Source organism: Trachypithecus francoisi, unplaced genomic scaffold (assembly GCF_009764315.1).
Source record: "Trachypithecus francoisi isolate TF-2019V2 unplaced genomic scaffold, Tfra_2.0 Lachesis_group3, whole genome shotgun sequence".
Classification (NCBI taxonomy): Eukaryota; Metazoa; Chordata; class Mammalia; order Primates; family Cercopithecidae; genus Trachypithecus; species Trachypithecus francoisi.
Genome location: NW_022681468.1, coordinates 123,772,432 through 123,791,818, shown reverse-complemented (window position 1 = coordinate 123,791,818; position 19,387 = coordinate 123,772,432). Strand labels below are relative to the sequence as shown.

Sequence of the window (19,387 nt, the reverse complement as noted above, 5' to 3'; positions counted from 1 at the left end):
AAGTTACTCAACTAAGGAATAACCCTCACAAAAATTATTCTTTTTAAAGTGTTACTGATATCTAGAAAACATATGCAGATGAATAGTAAGCACTGATTTTTTGTGAGTCACTTACTGTGGTATCAAAACATGAAAGGTAGTAACAGCATTGCATAATTATTTACATTTCAGAGAGTTCTGGTTAATAACAACACCAGGGATACAATTAACCTCTGCTCTAACTACATATGAACTTTATTAAGGTATATTTTGAGTCAGGCACAGTGGCTCATGCCTGTAATCCCAGCACTTTGGGAGGCCAAGACGGGCGGATCACCTGAGGTCGGGAGTTCGAGACCAACCTGACCAACATGGAGAAACTAAAAATACAAAATTAGCTAGGTGTGGTGGCACATGCCTGTAATCCCAGCTACTCGGGAGGCTAAGGCAGGAGAATTGCTTGAATCCAGGAGGCGGAGGTTGTGGTGAGCCGAGATCATGCCACTGCACTCCAGCCTGGGCAACAAGAGCAAAAACTCCATCTCAAAAAAAAAATAAAAATAAAAAAACCAAGATATATTTTTAATCTTGTGACAATTTATTTTTTCTCTAATAAGAGTCTCTTGAATTATAATAAAGCAAATACAAGTAACTATGTTTTAATGCATTAATTTTCAGTTTTGATTTTCTGAGTAGTCATTAAAATCTTTAAGTATAATGTTAATTCATATATATAAGTGATCTTTTGTTAGATCTAGACTTCAAATAGATAAATAACATTTTAGGAAAATAGTCTACCTAGAAACAATGATTATACATTTAATAGAATTTTCTTTTTCGAGACTTCTCAGAAGTCATAATCTTTAAGCAATGATTCCAGTCATCTTCTGCATGGACTATCATCACATAAACAACAGGTGGCCTATAGAAAATCCTAGACAACATAATGTATTAATTATGAGTACTAAGATATGCTCCTTAGGACGTAATACCCTAGTCAGCAAAATTACAAATCTTGTATATCTTAGATATCAATATTTATTTAAATCATGTGACTTAGCTAGGAATCCTGAGTTCTTAGCTAAAACAGAAACTTATGAATAGGATATATAAAATAGGCCAAAAATAAAAGGGAACAATATAAGACTTCTCTCTTCTCACTGTTACTTGGATTCTGATAACTAATTCAGTGTTCTCATGTGGATTAATAAATTTATTGGCTAAAGCATGCTATTGGCAAAACCTTGGTTACCAATTTGGTCCCTTATGATTCACTAAGGTTCGCACAAGGAACAACAATTACACAAAAGTATGCCATGGTTCTTAAGGGAAGCTCAGTGAGAACATATATACAACTAATGGAAGCCTAACACCTGTAAGAAAATCATTCAAAGTTCATAATGCCAGACAGAAACATCATCTTTATACACACACAAAAATTGTTCCTATAAAAAATGTAGAGGAATTATTTTTTAAAGCACACCTTTCTATTTATTGCCAATATTTAATTTTGTAAGCACTGATATGGTTTGGATATTTGTCTACTCCAAATCTTATGTTGAAATGTAATCCCCAATGTTGGAGGTGGGGCCTGGTGGGAGGTGTTATGATCATGGGACAAATCCCTCATAACTTGGTTCTGTCTCTGTGGTAGTGAGTGAGTTATCTCAAGATCTGTTTTATTTAAGCATAAGGCACTTTCTACCACTCTCTCTCTCATTCCACCTCTGGCCATGTGACATGTTGGCTCCCCATTGTCTCCCCACGGTTTTCTGCCATAACTGTAGGTTTCTTGAGGCTTCACCAGAAGCAGATGCCAGCACCTCGCTTTCTATAAAGCCAGTAGAACTACGGGCAAATTAAACCTTTTTTCTTTTTATATAAATTCCCCAGATGCAGGTATTTCTTTATGGTAACACTAGAATGGCCTAACAAAAGTGCCAAATAAGGCAAACACAAAACTTTGATTAAAATATTGAAAAACAAGTTCTTGGTATAATACTCAAATGAAGACAAAACTGTCAAGGAGCTATTACATTATCTCTTCAAAATAAACAGGTTTTCACCATAAGCAGTAGCCACTCCTATAAACCCAGCAATTCGGGAGGCTACTACAAGAGGATCACTTAAGTCCAGGAGTTCAAGACCAACCTGGGCAACACGAGGAAACCCTGTCTCTACAAAAAATTGGCCAGGCATGATGGCGTACGCCTGTGGTCCCAGCTATTCAAGAGACTGAGGTGGGAAATCACTTGGGTCCCGGAGGTCCAGTCTACAGTAAGCTGAGACCGTGCCACAGCACTCCAGCCTGGGTGACAGAGGGAGGCCCTGTCTCAAAAATAAAAAATAACAAAGAAAACAACCCAGGTTTTCAAAGCTTTATAGACCAGAGCTCAACATACAAAATGCAGGGTTCCACAAGTCTGTTTGTAAGTAGGTTATTCAAAATGTAGAAAATAAATCTTCCCCCAAAACAATGTCCTTTCTGGGGTGATGAAAACACTTCAAAGTCATGGGTTATGCGGAAATACATATTTGCCAAAACTCATTAAACTTTGTACATTAATGGTGTATTTACTGTGTATATCTCAATAAATCTGATTTTTAAAAATGTCTTAAAAAGTGGTTAGCATATCATTCTACACATACAAAATTAATACTTTGTTGTTGGTGGTTTTTGTTTAGAGACGGGGTCTCCCTATGTCGCCCAGGCTGGACTCCAACTCCTGGGCTCCCCACTCAGACTCTTGAGTAGCTGGTAGTAATTGCTCTTGGGATTAAAGGTGCATACCACCATGCCCGACTTATAAAAATTTAACACGTATTTATAGCAAAACACTGCTACGCTACCATTTGAAGTATAGCTAATCACCATTTATAACAGTGTTTCTATGGGAAGATGAATTGAGAATTTTAAGCAGGTAATGGCATGTATCCATCTTTTCCCTATTCCAAAGCATTTTCAAGAAAGAACTAGGGATGATATTTCTGGATACTTTCATTTGTTAATTCCCTAACAGCACCAGAAATAGTATTTCTCTGTATCAATCATCCCTCAAGTGTTCTAAACTGAAGGAAAAGGTAGATGTCTATAAGGCTCTGAATGTGTTCCTGCTGTTCATATGTACAAATCATTCAAAAATTGAACATTTCTGTTATGAAATGATAAACCAAATGAACCATTAATCTATAAACGTGAATAAAATCCAGTTACAGGCAAAAATAGTCATAATATTTTCTACTTTTTAGTTTATACAACACTACTCTGAACACTATGAGATAGGCAGCTATAATTATTTATCCTCAAAACATTTTAAAAACATACATAAGAAAACAACATATAAAGACTAAATGACTAAAGTCACAAGTATAATAGTCAAGATTAAAGTACTTCTGATTCCCAATGTAGTGTGTTGTTCCTACCATACTATTTTCCTATTCATAGTGAGAATCACTTCTCATTTTTATAAGACACAATTGGTACTTATTCAACAATCAGTAAGGCCAATTTCATGTTAAACTAAGAATTGAACCAATTTCTGAATATCAAGGGATAAGTTGTATTTTGGCTGTTGCGTTAAAAAAAAAAACCCATTGATTTTTTTCTTTCACAGTCACATAAATTTGAAAGTGATGAACTTCTTTAAATAATCTTAACATTACAAATTGTTGTGATCACATATAATAAAGCTTTTATTTATTCCTTCTTTCTATTATCATGGCCATAAGATCATGGATACTATATACCTATTTAAATACAAACTTACAGGAAAGTTTTAGTATAAGTAACTTCTTCCCTTAATCTTTGAGAGTAAGCTGCTGAGTTGACCTATCTTCACTCCTGAATACTTTCATACTTCCTACAAAGACATTCTCCTACAGAAATACAATCAACTGGGAATTAACATTGATATTATTACTGGAATCTCAAATCACATTTAAGTTTTGTCGATTAGCCTAATAACGTTATGCCTAAAGGATCTAGTTTTTTTTTTGAATGGAGTCTCGCTCTGTCGCCCAGGCTGGAGTGCAGTGGCGTGATCTCAGCTCACTGCAAGCTCCGCCTCCCGGGTTCACGCCATTCTCCGGCCTCAGCCTCCTGAGTAGCTGGGACTACAGGTGCCCACCACCATGCCCGGCTAATTTTTTGTATTTTTAGTAGAGATGGGGTTTCACTGTGGTCTTGATCTCCTGACCTTGTGATCCGCCCACCTCAGCCTCCCAAAGTGCTGGGATTACAGGTGTGAGCCACTGTGCCCAGCAAGGATCTAGTTCTTAGCTAAGCACTGCATTTGGTTGTCAAGTCTTCTTACTTCACTTTAGACAAACTTCTCCATTTTTACTTTATTTTCTTAACCTTAATACTTTGTAGATTACAGAATAGGTATTTTGTAGAATATCATTTAATATGTGTTTGGTATTTCCTTGAGATTATATAGGTCATACATTTTTGCAGGAATATTATAGAATTGAGGTTGCATTCTCATTGTAATCTATTAGGGGAACACAATGTTGACTTGTCCCGTTGTAGATGATGTTCATTTTGATAACTTGATTAAAATGGTATTTGCCAGGCTTTTCCACTATAAAGTTACTCTTTTCCCTTTTGTCATTAATATGCATTTTGTGGGGAGGTCCTTAATAACTACATAAGATCCTGCTTCTCATCAGATGACTTTCAATTGATTGATATCTGTGTGGACTCATGTTTTTTATTTTACTCAATGGGCTAATCTGTTACCAACATTTGATGCTCAAATTGTCCTAGATTTGCCTGCGGAAATCCCTTCAAATTGACTTCTGTGTGTGTATTTTGTTTTAACATGTCTCCATCATTCTTGGAGCAATTCTTGGTTTTCTAGCACAAGATACCTTAGGGCTTATCGGGTATTTAGAAGCCAAAATCTATACATTAGGTGTGCTCATTGCTGTTGCGGTGTGGCTGCTTCCAGGTCCGCCCAATGTACAGAGGTAGGGAATATATGTGTGTATACACCCAGACACATATACTTACATCTACATTTATTTCTGTATCTATCATTGAAAACCAATGATACTACACCAAATCTCCAACTCTACACCAATGCTACAGGGTTCAATTTAGTTTTCTTCACTTCTGTATTTGTAAATCTTTTCTCTCAATAAGAAACTTTATTATCTTTAATATACTTATTTGATCAATCTCCCCAATATGTAACATTCTCCCATCTTTACCACCACCCTCTCCCATGCAGATGACTTCTTCACCTTAATGTGGTTTTGACAACCCCCTCCAGACCAAATCCTGCCCCACCATGCTGACACCTCTCTCATCTAGATGAAACTCTGACATCTCATTTGCTTCGCTTGCTATTCCCGTGAGGATACTCTCCCCACCCTTCTCAGACTCTGACACTCCATGTTGTGGTCACCTCTGTATGAGTGCTCTTCTCAGCCTGTTTAGGTTCTGACACCCTGCAGCAGTCTGCCCCTGAACATGGACACCCTCTCTAAACTGCCTGTCCTCTGATTCTCCAAGTTAGAACATGCCTCTCCAGGAATACTCTCCTTACCTGGCTTGGGCTCCGACATTCCAGCTAGGCTGTTCCTCTCTCTCCACCCTATTCAGGTTTTGAAACCCCTCTCTGGACTACCATCCTATTACCTCCTCTCTCCCAGCATGAATACCTGCCTTGCTCTGTCCCACCTAATGATATTAGGACTGAATGGAAAGGTTTCATATATAAATTTAAAATTATAGAACTAACTAATTTAAGCTACAAACTCATTCTCAGTTGTGGAAATATTCAGGTAAAACATTTATTATACTTTTACACCTACTTTCAGCATGTGATAACCCATCTCTGACAAAAAGGAGAGGTGAAAATTACAGATGTTTAAGTTGGAGGTGCACAGGCTGGCAAAAAATTCCTGGTTTTATAAGTGGGCAGGGAGGGTTAGGGACCTGATTGCTAAAACAAAACTTATGATTTAGTAAAATTCTACAAGGTAATTGTAAGAGGTGCATTCTATAATTTCTAGCAGGCTACCAAAACTTGCATTATAAGCAGTCAATGATGAAAATGAAATTAATTTCAATTTCATTAAAAGCTATACATAGAAACTATAACTCATAACATTTATAACAGTAACATAAAATAAGTTAGGGCATTGTAGATGTACCGTTACTTACTTTATCTACACAATCATCAAAAAATGCCAGGCTTGCATCTTTGTCACTAACAAAAGAACACTCTTCAATGAAGCGAATAAACATTTGTGTTTTGGTCATCATGTTATAGAATTTTTGATGTGACCGGTCCCGGCTTCTTAAGAAAGCTGTTCAACATAAATATATAATATCAGAATACATAATATCATTCATAGATTCACAGAATATTTGCACTAGAAAGAATCTGAACAACCATGTCATCTACACCTCCCACACCACTACCATTTCGCACATGCCCTGAGAGGGGAAATGACCTGACAAAGAAATAGGAGAACAGTAATAAAGGAACATAAACCCAGATCTCTCAAATCTTCACCCAGAACTGTCTCCACTGTTTTCTCACCATCTTGAAGATTATAAACTAGTACATTTGAAAATTGCTCTCTTTTCCCCCAAAAGCTTTGCATATTACATGCACATACTTGCTCTCACACTCCATATAAATATATACATTATATATATATTATATATATATGGCTTTTTCAAAGCAGCAGTAACATTCCCTCGTATTCATTCATGTTTGTGTCTTACTTATTGAAAACAGAGAAAAGGTTTATTTCCTGATTTCACCTTACTAACTATGCTCAGTTACACTGCACTTGGGCCTTCTTTCAGGCCCAGGAATTCAAGCTCTTTCCAGTCTCAGGGGCTGTGTAAACTGTTCTCTCTGCCTAAAACACTCTCCTACTTTACCTTTGTCTGGCTAATTTCTACTCATCTTTCAGATCATGGATCAGATGTTACTTCTTCAGAATAGCCTTCCGTGATATGAGGTTGTGAACTGAAGTTGTTCACTCATTATCTCCAATCGCCTATCCTCTTGACTATAAGCTCTCTGAGAGAAATAACCATGACTCTCATCTTTTACTTTTTTTTTTTGGCCATGTCTCTTTTGCATACCACTATATATCCAAGGCCTAGCATTCAGAGGTACTCAATATATACTTATTAAATGAATTTCTCTTTCAAATGTTAAATACTACAAAAGAAAGTAAACATGTATTATAAAACCGGTTGCACTCCAGAACTTTCCAACTTTTTTACTTCATAGCACAGATAGGAAATATTTGTAAATATGTGTAAAGTACCCAATATTCGAAAATATTCGTAAACTATACTGAAATAAAACAAATGAGGTTATTCAAGCCTGGAGGTGACCATTCCAGGGGTTCCTCTGTATCCCCAACACTGCCTGCTGCTCTGAAAGCTGAAAGTAGCAGTATTTCAACACATATGTGACACAAAAGCGCAGTCGGTATATGGTTGGGAGGCTCTATACTTTTCTTCTGCATATCTGCTAATGGGATTATATCTAATATGCCTGAAAAATAACTAGTCCTATGGAAATGGGTAACCAACAAAGCTGGTATTCACGTTCTCCTCAAAACAGGTATGTATTCTCATAAATATGAGCTATTAACACAGACAGCAAATAAGTCATCACAAAGTTAAGCTCAATGACATGAAAGCTTTAAAACTATGCAATCACTCACCTTGTAGGGCAAAGAGAGAGGCTGCATCTGTGGCTGTCTCAGATGGGGCTTGTGTTATTGGCCTTAAGTATGATCTGTAACCTTTTAAAATAGAGGCCATGAAAAACAAAAATGCCTCTTGGATTTCCAAATCTATCATGTGCAACCTCTTTCCAGAATTAAAATCATAGTCATTCATTGCTAAATCCATTAGTCCATCATCTCTCGGTCTCTGCTGCACTGTGAAGACACAGAGTGTTAGTGTTTTCTCCGAACTCACAAAACACTCATGATGGTACCAGTATAATTTTGTTGTGTTTTCAAAAGGACCCAAGCTACCTCAACTCTTTGTTTATATAACTTAATCACATGTAAACCTTAGCAAAGCCTGCCATAGCATTTTGTAGGCTCCGTTGAGTAAATTTTATCTAAATTAAACACAAAGTTACCCCTGTTTATCTCACTACCATCAGGAAAAAAAGCGTTCAGGCCAGCCATGGTAGCTCAAGCCTGCAATCCTAGACCAAGGCAGGAGGATCACTTGAGGATAGGAGTTCAAGACTAGCCTGGGCAACATAGAGAGATTCTGTCTCTACAAAAAAAATTTTTAAGTTCATGTTCTAAAATAACTACATATAAGTTAATAGTGATTATAACCCAGAAAGCAACAAAATATCAGAAAGCTGCTCAACTATAAATATATGTCAGAATACATATCATTCATAGGCTCACTGAGTATTGGCATTGTTCAGAAAGAATCTGAACCATGTCATCTATACCTCCCACACCACTACCATTTTGCACATGCCCTGAGACGGGAAATGACCTGACATAGAAATAAGGAGAATAATAAGAAAGGAACATAAACCCAGATCTCTCAAATCTTCATATAGAAATGTCTCCGTTGTTCTCTCACCATTGAAGATTATATATAAACTAGTACATTTGAAAACATGAAAATATTTCAAAAATTGCTCCCCTCTCCCTCAAATGCTTTGCACGTTTTGTTTGTTCTGGTTTGTTTTTTGAGACAGAGTCTCGGTCTGTCCTCCAGGCTGGAGTACAGTGGCACGATCTTGGCTCACTGCAGTCCCCACCTCCGGGGCTCCAGAGATTCTCCTGCCTCAGCCTCCCGGGTAGCTGGGATTACAGGTGCCCATTACCACACCCGGCTAATTTTTGTATTTTTAGTAGAGACAGGGTTTCACCATGCTGGCGAGGCTAGTCTCGAACTCCTGACCTCAGGTGATCCACCTGCCTCAGCCTTCCAAAGTACTGGGATTATAGGCATGAGGCACCATACCCAGCCACTTTTCATGTTATGTGCACATACTTGCTCTCACACTCTTTCCATATGAATATATATAAAACATATATTTTATATATTACAGATATGCCTTTTTCAAAGCGGCAGTGACATTCCCTCTTGTATTCATTCATGTTTGTGTCTTTCTGATTGAAAACAGACTTTAAAAAAAGGTAAAGAAGAACTATTGCATTTACCCTGTGCAAACTGGGCACAGGGCAAATGCAACAGTTTTTCTTTCCCTTTTTTTTTTTTAATACAAGTACCTACATACAAGGATTAAAATACAAAAAACAATTCTTCTTCCTGGACAATTCAATGCTAAAGTCATTAGATAGCAAACATGTAGTTTTATAGTAGAGAAGTCTAGTAGACACCACCTTAATCAATTGATCAAAGTGAGTATCTTCATCAATAACGTGACAAAGCAAAATAGTGTGCGGTATGATATAAGGACGCAATAAGAGAGGCACAGCATCACTTCTGTGATATTCCTGTCAAAGATGTGTGACCTGGGCCAGGTGCTGTGGCTCACATCTGTAATCCTAGCATGGAGGCTGAAGTGGGAGGATCACTTGAGCCCAGAAGTTCAAGACCAGCCTGGCAATATACTGAGATCCCATCTCTACAAAAAAAAAAAATTTTTTTTTTAATTAGCTGGGTGTGGTGGCGTGTGTCTGTAGTCCCAGCTTCTCAGGAGGCTGAGGTAGGAGGATCACTTGAGCCTGGGAGCTCATAGCTGCCATAAACTGTGATCGCACCACTGCACTCCAGCCTGGGTGACACAGTGAGACATCCTATCTCAAAAAAAAAAAGAAAAAAAGATGGGTGGCCTGTATTTATTATGAGAATGCTCAGATAAACCCACACCATGGACAATTCTACAATGGTAAATATAATCTTCAAAGGTGGCAGAGAATCTGAGGAACTGTTCAGGAGGAAAGGCAAATAAAGAGACTTGAAACTACATACAAAACCTGATTTGGAACTGGATCCTTTTGTTATAAAAAGAACATTATCATGATAACTGGCAAAACCTGAATGTGGTCTGAGGATTAGGATGACAGTAATGCTCAATGTTAATTTCCTGATTTTCATGGTTACATTGTAGTGATGCCAAAGAATGTACTTTGTAGGAAATACATTCTATTCAAATGTCATGAAGCATCTAATGTCAAAGGGTCAGGAAAAAAAGTTTGTTATTACTTCAAAATTTTAAAATATAAGGAACAATTAATCATCTTCGAGAGTTTTTGGAGGAGTTCTTATTGTCTAAAAAAGTGAAAATACTGGAAGAACGTAAGGCATTGGAACCAGAAAATCTACGGTTTTTTTTTGTTTTTGTTTTTGTTTTGAGATGGAGTCTCGCTCTGTCTTCTAGGCTGGAGTACAGCGTCACAATCTTGGTTCACTGCAATCTCTGCCTCCCAGGTTCAAGCTATTCTCCAGCCTCAGCCTCCCAAGTAGCTGGGACAACAAGAGTGCACCACCACGTCCGGCTAATTTTTGTATTTTTAGTAGAGATGAGGTTTTACTATGTTGGTCAGGCTGGTCTCGAACTCCTGACCTCTGGTGATCCACCTGCCTTGGCCTCCCAAAGTGCTGGGATTACAGGTGTGAGCCACTACGCCAAGAAAGCCTAGGTTTTAATCCCAGCTTCATCCTTGTTAACTGTATGATCTGTGAGAAGCTACTATATGCCTCCTTCAACCTCATTCTCATAGTTGTAACATAAAAGAACGTGTGTGAATGTGCTCTGAAGCTATAAAGTGTTATACAGTTCTTAATTATCAGTATTACTTAAATGTTTGTAGTTTTAACCCTTGAGATTCTGCCTTTCATAAAAGTTGAACGGGCTATTTCATTGACTATATATATATACATATATATATATATATATATACACACACACACATATATATATACATACATATATATATATATAATTTGAGTCAGGGTCTTGCTCTGTCACCCAGGCTGGAGTGCAGTAGCACAATTGTGGCTCACTGCAGCCTTGACCTCCCAGGCTCAAGTGATCCTCCCACTTCAGCCACCCAAGTAGGTGCATTGCCACCATGCCCAGCTAATTTTTGTACTTTTTGTAGAGACAAGGTTTCAGCGCGTTGCCCAGAATGGTCTCAAACTGCCTGGACTCAAGCAATCTGCCTGCCTCAGCCTCCCAAAGTGCTGGGACTATAGGCCTGAGTCATCCTGCCCAGCCAGTGTTAATAATATTTAAATATTGCTATAATAGCTGTTGGGCTTTTCAGCTATTCAAAAGAAGTGCAAACACTTTTTTTTTTTTTTGAGGCGGAGTCTCGCTCTGTCGCCCAGGCTGGAGTGCAGTGGCCGGATCTCAGCTCACTGCAAGCTCCGCCTCCCGGGTTTACGCCATTCTCCTGCCTCAGCCTCCCGAGTAGCTGGGACTACAGGCGCCCGCCACGTCACCCGGCTAGTTTTTGTATTTTTAGTAGAGACGGGGTTTCACCGTGTTCGCCAGGATGGTCTCAATCTCCTGACCTCGTGATCCGCCCGTCTCAGCCTCCCAAAGTGCTGGGATTACAGGCTTGAGCCACCGCGCCCGGCCGCAAACACTTTTAGAAAGCAATTAACTAGGTAACAAATAATATTACATACATGATTTATTTGTTCCATAAGGCAAAATTTTGTTATGTTTTATGTCATTAGTTTAATATCCCAATACTTATGAGCTACTTTGGAATTATCTACTTGTTATGAAGTATACTTTGTAAATATTGTTTTTATCCATGTCTATTTCCAACTACACTATACACTATGATGAATCCTCAATGGTGTAGGCTACCTCCTATGCTTATGTTGTACCTAATACATAAATGTGAACCTCAAATACTGCTATATCACTATTGACCATACGTTATATAATAAGTATTAAGTTATGGATTCTGAATGGGTCATCTGCTATACTACCAAGAAGATTAGATTAAAAAAAGAAGGTTTAATTTTCCTTATCAGCAATTCTGGACAGGTCAAGATATATCCTTATATATATCCTTATATATAATAGAAATATTATTATATATAATATAAATATTCCACATCCTAATCAATTTTCATTTTGATTAATTTCTTAACGCTAACTTCTATTTTCAAAATTTAAGATAGGCACACAAAAAATTAAAAAATGTTTAAAAAGATAAGCACAGCATTAAGATCCACTGAAGGTGAAAAGCTCTTACTCCACTGAAATCATCAGTATTTTCTAACGTAGTTTACATCATTTGTCTTAGATTTTCAAAACTAACTTTCTATTCTATGTATGAAGAAAATAGGCCAGGCACAGTGGCTCATGCCTGTAATCCCAGCACTTTGAGACGTCGAAGAGGGAAAACTGCTTGAGCCCAGGACAACATAATTTGTCTCTATAACAAATTAAAAAATGAACCAGGCATAATGCCTCATTGTGTCTGCAGTCCCAGCTACTCAGGAGGCTGAAGTGGGAATACTACTTGAGCCCAGGAGGTCAAGGCTGTAGTGGGCCATGTTTGTGCCACTGCACTACAACCTGGATGACAAAGCAAGACTGTCTTAAAAGAGAAAAAAAAAAAACAATATAAAGGTGGAACCCCACATTTTTTCCATGGTATTTCAGTAATGGTAAAATTAACCACCTTAACATCCTTTTGAATGTTGTTATTCTAAGACGGTTCTATAAAAATTTGGAAGATATAAAATACATATTTTATAAATCTCTCATTCATCTTCTAACAAATTTTGCTTTAATGATCATTTGCCTTTAAAATGGTAAAACCACTTTCTGCTAGTTAAAATAAACATTATTCTTTTATAAGTAAGGCAAAGTAATTGGAGTCCCTTTTTCAGATTAAATTACCTCCTTTAATTAAGTTATCCACTTACATTTTGCCAATTGCTGATGCAAATTATTCAGTGTGTTCATCAGATTTTTACATGGCTTCTTTGGAAGTATCTTCCAGGCTACATTTTTCTTGTCACCAATTCTAAGATTAAATAACAACAGGAATATATTTGTTACATGGTCTTTGGGAGGGGGAAGGTATGTATCTGTTATATATAAAAATGGGAAAAGATTAAACACATTGAATGAAAAATGAAAAACATACAAAATATTTGCATTAACAAGAGAAAAATCCTACGGGGTAAACTGGCATGTTGAATATTTAAAAATTAATTTCTATGAGGGTAGAACCTTGTATTAAATATAGCTCACAAATTTATATTTATATAATTTTGTGTAAATTTCAGTTGCTTTGGAATCTTGCTAATCACCATAAAGCTTAATGTGATGATCTTTACTCTTAATCTCCACTTAAGTGTGTGCTTAGACACCTAAATATTAGAAAAATCCTACAAGTTTTTTTCTTATATACTATAAGGAAAAGCACTACAAAAACTTTCAGTAAACTCATGATCCACAGAGCTTATCAAAACACTTTGGTATATTTAAATACTTAGTTTCTTAGTTTCCTAAGAGCATAAGTAAGGATCATTTTTGTTTCTTTCAAAAAAGAACTAACCTATAATATTAAATTACTTGAATAAAGTACAACATTGTGAAATACTTATATAACTATAAAAGAGGCTATCTGTTAAAAAATGATAAAGCAGTTTCTCCCTTATCTGTAGGGGATACATTCCAAGACCCCCAGTGGATGCCTGAAATCACAGACAGTTCTGAACCCCGTTTTTACTGTTTTTTCCCAAGCATATATACCTATGATAAAGTTCAATTTATAAATTAGGCACAGTAAGGGATCAATAACAATAATGTATAATAAAATAGAATTATAACAATATACTTTATATAAATGTTATGTGGGCGGGCTGTCTCAAAATAACTTACTGTATTGTACTTTTGTACTTTCAGACTGCAGTTGGCCACAGATAACTGAAACCATGGAAAGCCAAACTGTGGGTAAGGGAGGAACTATTATATCTTTCTTTCTGGGACAGGCTCCCATAATCTCCTTTATTATAGTTATTACAACACAGTTGGTCTCTAAACCATACACGGAGTAGGAGTAGAAAAGAGCATGGTGATAAAGCATTGCGAAGCATTTGGACTTACAGATAGCTTTGATGACTCCACTTAAAAAAAAAAAAAAGACAACATCTCACTCTGTCACCAAGGGTGGAGTGCAGTGGCACGATCACGGCTCACTGCAGTCTTAACTCCCAGGCTCAAGTGGTCCTCCCGCCTCAGCCTCCCAAGCAGCTGAGACTACAGGTGCACACCCCTACAGCCTGCTAATTTTTATTTTGTAGAGATGAGGTCTTGTTTTGTTGCCTAGGCTGGTCATGAACTCCACACCTTAAGAAATCCTCCTGGCCTCTGCCTCTCAAAGTGTTGGGATTACAGGCAAGAGGCACTGTGCCCAGATGACTCTACTTTTTATTGAATCAGTTTTTTTATTTCAAAAGCAATGAATATTCATTTTAGAAAACTTGAACAATGTACAAAAAAAGAAAAGTAAAACACTCATATTCTAACCACCACAGAACAACATAACACAGGTGTGTAGTGGAACTTGCTGAACCTTTTTATATTCCCTAAACTTCCTACAGAACAAAAAAGGGCAAATATCACTTTGAAAAGTAAACAAAGAAAAAAGAGTGGGATAAGAAAGATTAAGCTAAACAAAAATGACTGTCTTAGAATTTGTCCCCTCTATCTTTCTACAAATGAGAATAAAAATAAAGGTAGGGCAGAGTCAAACTGCAGATTTCCTGCTGTGAAGGTGTGATTACCTTTACAATGTGACCAACAGGATCCTCTGTTATAGTAAGAACGCAACGTAGAAACACTTTTCAAATTATTTTCTTGATGAAACTCAGTAACACAGTTTTCCCACTGTGTCTTACCATTCACTGCATAGTGCCTGTCTTGCTAGACTTAATCACGAGTGTCTTAAGAGAAAGGAGAATACGTGGTTTGACATTTTATTCCCAGTGCCTAGCAAAAAAGGGCACTCAGGATATGTTTGTGGCGTAAATGAATGAACAACACCTTGGTATCATCTGATCACATCTAATTACTGTTACTGCCATAATTTCCGCCTCTTGTTCTTGATATCTTCGTTCTAAAACTTGGCTGGGTAACGGGATTTTTTTTTTGAGATGGAGTCTTGCTCTGTAGCCCAGGCTGGAGTGCAGTGGCACGATCTCGGCCTACTTCAAGCTCTACCTCCGGGGTTCATGCCATTCTCCTGCCTCAGCCTCCCAAGTAGCTGGGACTACAGGCGCCCGCCACCGCCCCCTGCTAATGTTTTGTATTTTTAGTAGAGACGGGGTTTCACTGTGTTAGCCAGGGTGGTCTCGATCTCCTGACCTCATGATCCGCCTACTTCGGCCTCCCAAAGTGCTGGGATTACAAGCATGAACCACCGTGCCTGGCCGTAAGGGAAACTTTTGAAGCACTTGAGTTTGGTCTATGATCATCTTCTTATAAGAAAGATCATCTTATGAGTAAATGTATACTCACGATGACTTCCACTTACAAGATTACTATATTATTTTACAACATACATATATTACATAGTTACCCAATAATTAGTGGTAGAAGCATTAGTTTTGGAGTCAAACAGTAATGGCTTTAAAACCCAGTTCTGACAGTATAAGCTATGTGCCCTTTGGTAAGCCGCTTAAAAATCTAAGCTTTGGTTTCCCTATTTGTCAGAAGAGTTAACAAGAACTACCTCTGCTGGGCACAGTGGTTCACGCCTGTAATCCCAGCACTTTGGGAGGCCAAGGCGGGTGGATCACGAGGTCAGGAGATCGAGACCATCCTGGCTAACACGGTGAAACCCCATCTCTACTAAAAATTACAAAAAATTAGCTGGGCATGGTGGTGGGCACCTGTGGTCCCAGCTACTTGGGAGGCTAAGGTGGGAGAATGGCGTAAACCCGGGAGGAGGAGCTTGCAGTGAGCCAAGACTGCGCCACTGCACTCCAGCCTGGGCGACAGAGCCAGACTCTGCTTCTAAAAAAATAAAGCACTACCTCACAAAGTATGGAGAATCACATGAGATAACTTAGGCTACATACGCAGCTTTACACTTAGTACATACATACTAATTTCTTTCCCTTTCTTCAGAAATTTCTTGATATTTAAAACATAGTCTGTATTATATATACTTAAGACAGACAGGGAAGGGAAAAAGAAACCAAAAATTCCACACTTGGGATTTGTTTTTCTTTCAAATTTCAGGCTGGGGCTTCAGAAATTCTAATTGAAGGAAAGTAGAAAGCTGTCAGTTCGCTAGTGTAGTCCTCCACCCGTTTGGGAAGGTGATAATGCCAAGAATTCATGAGCACAAACAACTCATGTTTCTCTGATTCTTTAACTCATTAGTGATCAAAGCAGAAAGAAAAGAGTTCAGACCTCAGCAATTTCGAAAGAAAAGAAAAGAAAGAGAGAGAGAGAGAGAGAGAGAGAGAGAGAGAGAGAGAGAGAGAGAGAGAGAGAGAGGCCAGGCGCGGTGGCTCAAGCCTGTAATCCCAGCACTTTGGGAGGCCGAGACGGGTGGATCACAAGGTCAGGAGATCGAGACCATCCTGGCTAACACGGTGAAACCCCGTCTCTACTAAAAAATACAAAAATCTAGCCGGGCGAAGTGGCGGGCGCCTGTAGTCCCAGCTACTCGGGAGGCTGAGGCAGGAGAATGGCGTGAACCTGGGAGGCGGAGCTTGCAGTGAGCTGAGATCCGGCCACTGCACTCCAGCCCGGGAGGCAGAGCGAGACTCCGTCTCAAAAAAAAAAAAAAAAAAAGAAAGAAAGAAAGAAAGAAAAGTTAAGTAGGAAGACAAAATTCTTCTAATTTTTAAATTATTTGTATAAATGGGGTCTCTTCTGGCCTCAAGTGATCCTCCTGCCTCAGCCTCCCAAAGTGTGGAGATTACAGGTATGAGTCATCACACCCAGATGAGAAAATTCTTTTAACAAATTAAGAGACATTATAAGGGGGGAAATACAACTTATTACCATAATAAAAACAGTATACACTCTTACCACTGTTAATTTCAATTAAAAAATATTACATCATGTAACATTAAACTGGCAAGGAAAAGTTGTATTACTTTAATATTTGAAAGTATTAAACAGTTCTGGTAAAGAATGAAATGTTGATGGTAAAGAATCATTGAATCTATTGATGCCATATGTAAAAGGGCTTTTATGCATAAAATATATTTCATATTTTCTTTGTTAGGCTTTCCATGAATAAAAACTTTTTGACAATATGCATGCTTTATAAGAGAATATTCATTTTCTGCTAAACTTTTCTAATGGTTTAGGCACTTGAGGTTTTGACATATGACAAGACTGAGAACTAATCTAAGGTTTCATAATTAAATCGAAAAGCTTTAGGCTGTCTCAACCCTTTGGGAGGCTGAGGCAGGCAGATCATCTGAGGCCAGGAGTTCGAGACTAGCCTGGCCAACATGGTGAAAACCCATCTCTACTAAGAATACAAAAATTAGCCAGGTGTGGTGGCGTGCACCTGTAGTCCCAGTTACTTGAGAGGCTGAGGCAGGAGAATCACTTGAACCTGGGAGGAAGAGGTTGCAGTGAGTCGAAATCATGCCACTGCACTTGAGCCTGGGTGACAGAATGAGACATCGTCTCAAAAAAATAAAAAATCAAAATTTTTTCAAAAAAAGCTTTAAGATAAAAAGTTCTTATTTAAAAACGGAGGAAAACTGGGTGTGGTGGCTCATGCCTGTAATCCCAATGCTCTGAGAGGCCAAGGGAGGAGGATAACCTGAGGTCAGGAGTTCCAAACCAGCCCGGACAACACTGCAAGACTCCTTCTCTACAAAAAAATTAAAAAAAAAATTAGCCAGGTATGGCCGGTCGCGGTAGCTCACACCTATAATCCCAGCACTTTGGGAGGCTGAGGCAGGTGGATCACAAGGTCAGGAGATCGAGACCATCCTTGCTAACATGGTGAAAACCTATCTCTAATAAAAATACAAAAAAATTAGCTGGGCGTGGTGGCAGATGCCTGTAGTCCCAGCTACTTGGGAGGCTGAGGTAGGAGAATGGTGTGAACCTGGGAGGCAGAGCTTGCAGTGAGCCAAGATTGCACCACTGCACTGGAGCCTGGGTGACCAAGTGAGACTCTGTCTCAAAAAAAAAAAAAAAAAAAAAAAGCGGCCAGGCATGGTGATACACACCTGTAGTCCTAGCTACTTGGGAGGCTGAGGCAAGAGGATTGCTTGATCCCAGAAATTTGGCAGTGAGCTATAATCATGCTACCGCACTCCAGCCTGAGTGACAGAGTGAGACCCCATTTCTTTAAAAAAAAAAAAGGAGAAAAACCTACTTCACATTTACATATTTAAGTGTAAAAGCTGTACCAGCTTTGGGGCTTTATTAGACTAAATCACAGTTATTATAAGCATGTCCTGTGGGTGCAATGTGGACAGTGCATCAATTTCCTCTTCCCTGAATAGATTAAGTATGGAAAATAAGGGACACAAAACAATGCAGAATTATAAAAAGGCTTTAAAAATAGTTCCAATAACTATAACTTACATATAATTTCAATGCAAAGAGATGAAAACATAAAATCCTTGCATCCCTAGGGTGTAAAGATAATGAAATTATGTATAATTTTAAAGTTATTTTAAAATGTTAAAGCATTTATTTTACTATGGTTTTTTTTTTTTTTTGAGATGGAGTCTCCTTCTGTCACCCAGGCCAGAGTGCAGTGGTGTAATCTCAGCTCACTGCGACCTCTGCCTCCTGGGTTCAAGCGATTCTCCTGCCTCAGTCTCCCGAGTAGTTGGGAATACAGGCACCTGCCACCACGTCCAGCTAATTTTTGTATTTTTAGTAGAGACATGGTTTCACCATGTTGGCCAGGCTGATGTCAAACTCCTGACCTCAAGTGATCCACCCGCCTGGGATTCCCAAAGTGCTGGGATTACAGGCATCAGCCACCATGGCCAGCCTATATTTAAGTATTCTAATAGTATTATAAAAGACTAGAAATAGGATTGAAATATTAAAGAATGGTGTTCTAATTCAATTTGTGATTTCACCTATACTCATATCATTAAAGGGAAATAAACTTTTTCTATTTCTAACCTCAATTTCCCTTTGGCTAAATTTCTTTTTCTTTTTCTTTTTTTTTTTTTGTGAGACGGAGTTTCACTGTTTCCCAGGCTGGAGTACAGGGGTATGATCTCAGCTCACCACAACCTCTGCCTCCTGGGTTCAAGCAATTCTCCTGCCTCAGCCTCCCAAGTAGCTGGGATTACAGGCATGCACAACCACGCTCAGCTAATTTTGTATTTTTAGTAGAGATGGGGTTTCTCCTTGTTGGTCAGGCTGGTCTCGAACTCCTGACCTCAGGTGATCCGATCACTTTGGCCTCCCAAAGTGCTAGGAGTACAGGC

At 38.4% G+C, this 19,387-nt stretch overlaps 1 protein-coding gene across 10 annotated transcripts in view; it reads right to left on the bottom strand.

The window, feature by feature from the left end:
* The window catches only part of DENND4A (DENN domain containing 4A), a 131,859-nt gene that overhangs the window by 48,359 nt on the left and 64,113 nt on the right, over positions 1-19,387 (bottom strand). For all 10 annotated transcript variants that reach the window (XM_033189717.1, XM_033189718.1, XM_033189715.1 and 7 more), the window contains 3 exons: positions 12,866-12,966; positions 7,684-7,902; positions 6,152-6,297 (listed from right to left, as the gene is read on the bottom strand). In XM_033189717.1, the coding sequence (XP_033045608.1) occupies positions 6,152-6,297; positions 7,684-7,902; positions 12,866-12,966 (466 nt within the window). The remainder of the gene's footprint in view (positions 1-6,151; positions 6,298-7,683; positions 7,903-12,865; positions 12,967-19,387) is intronic.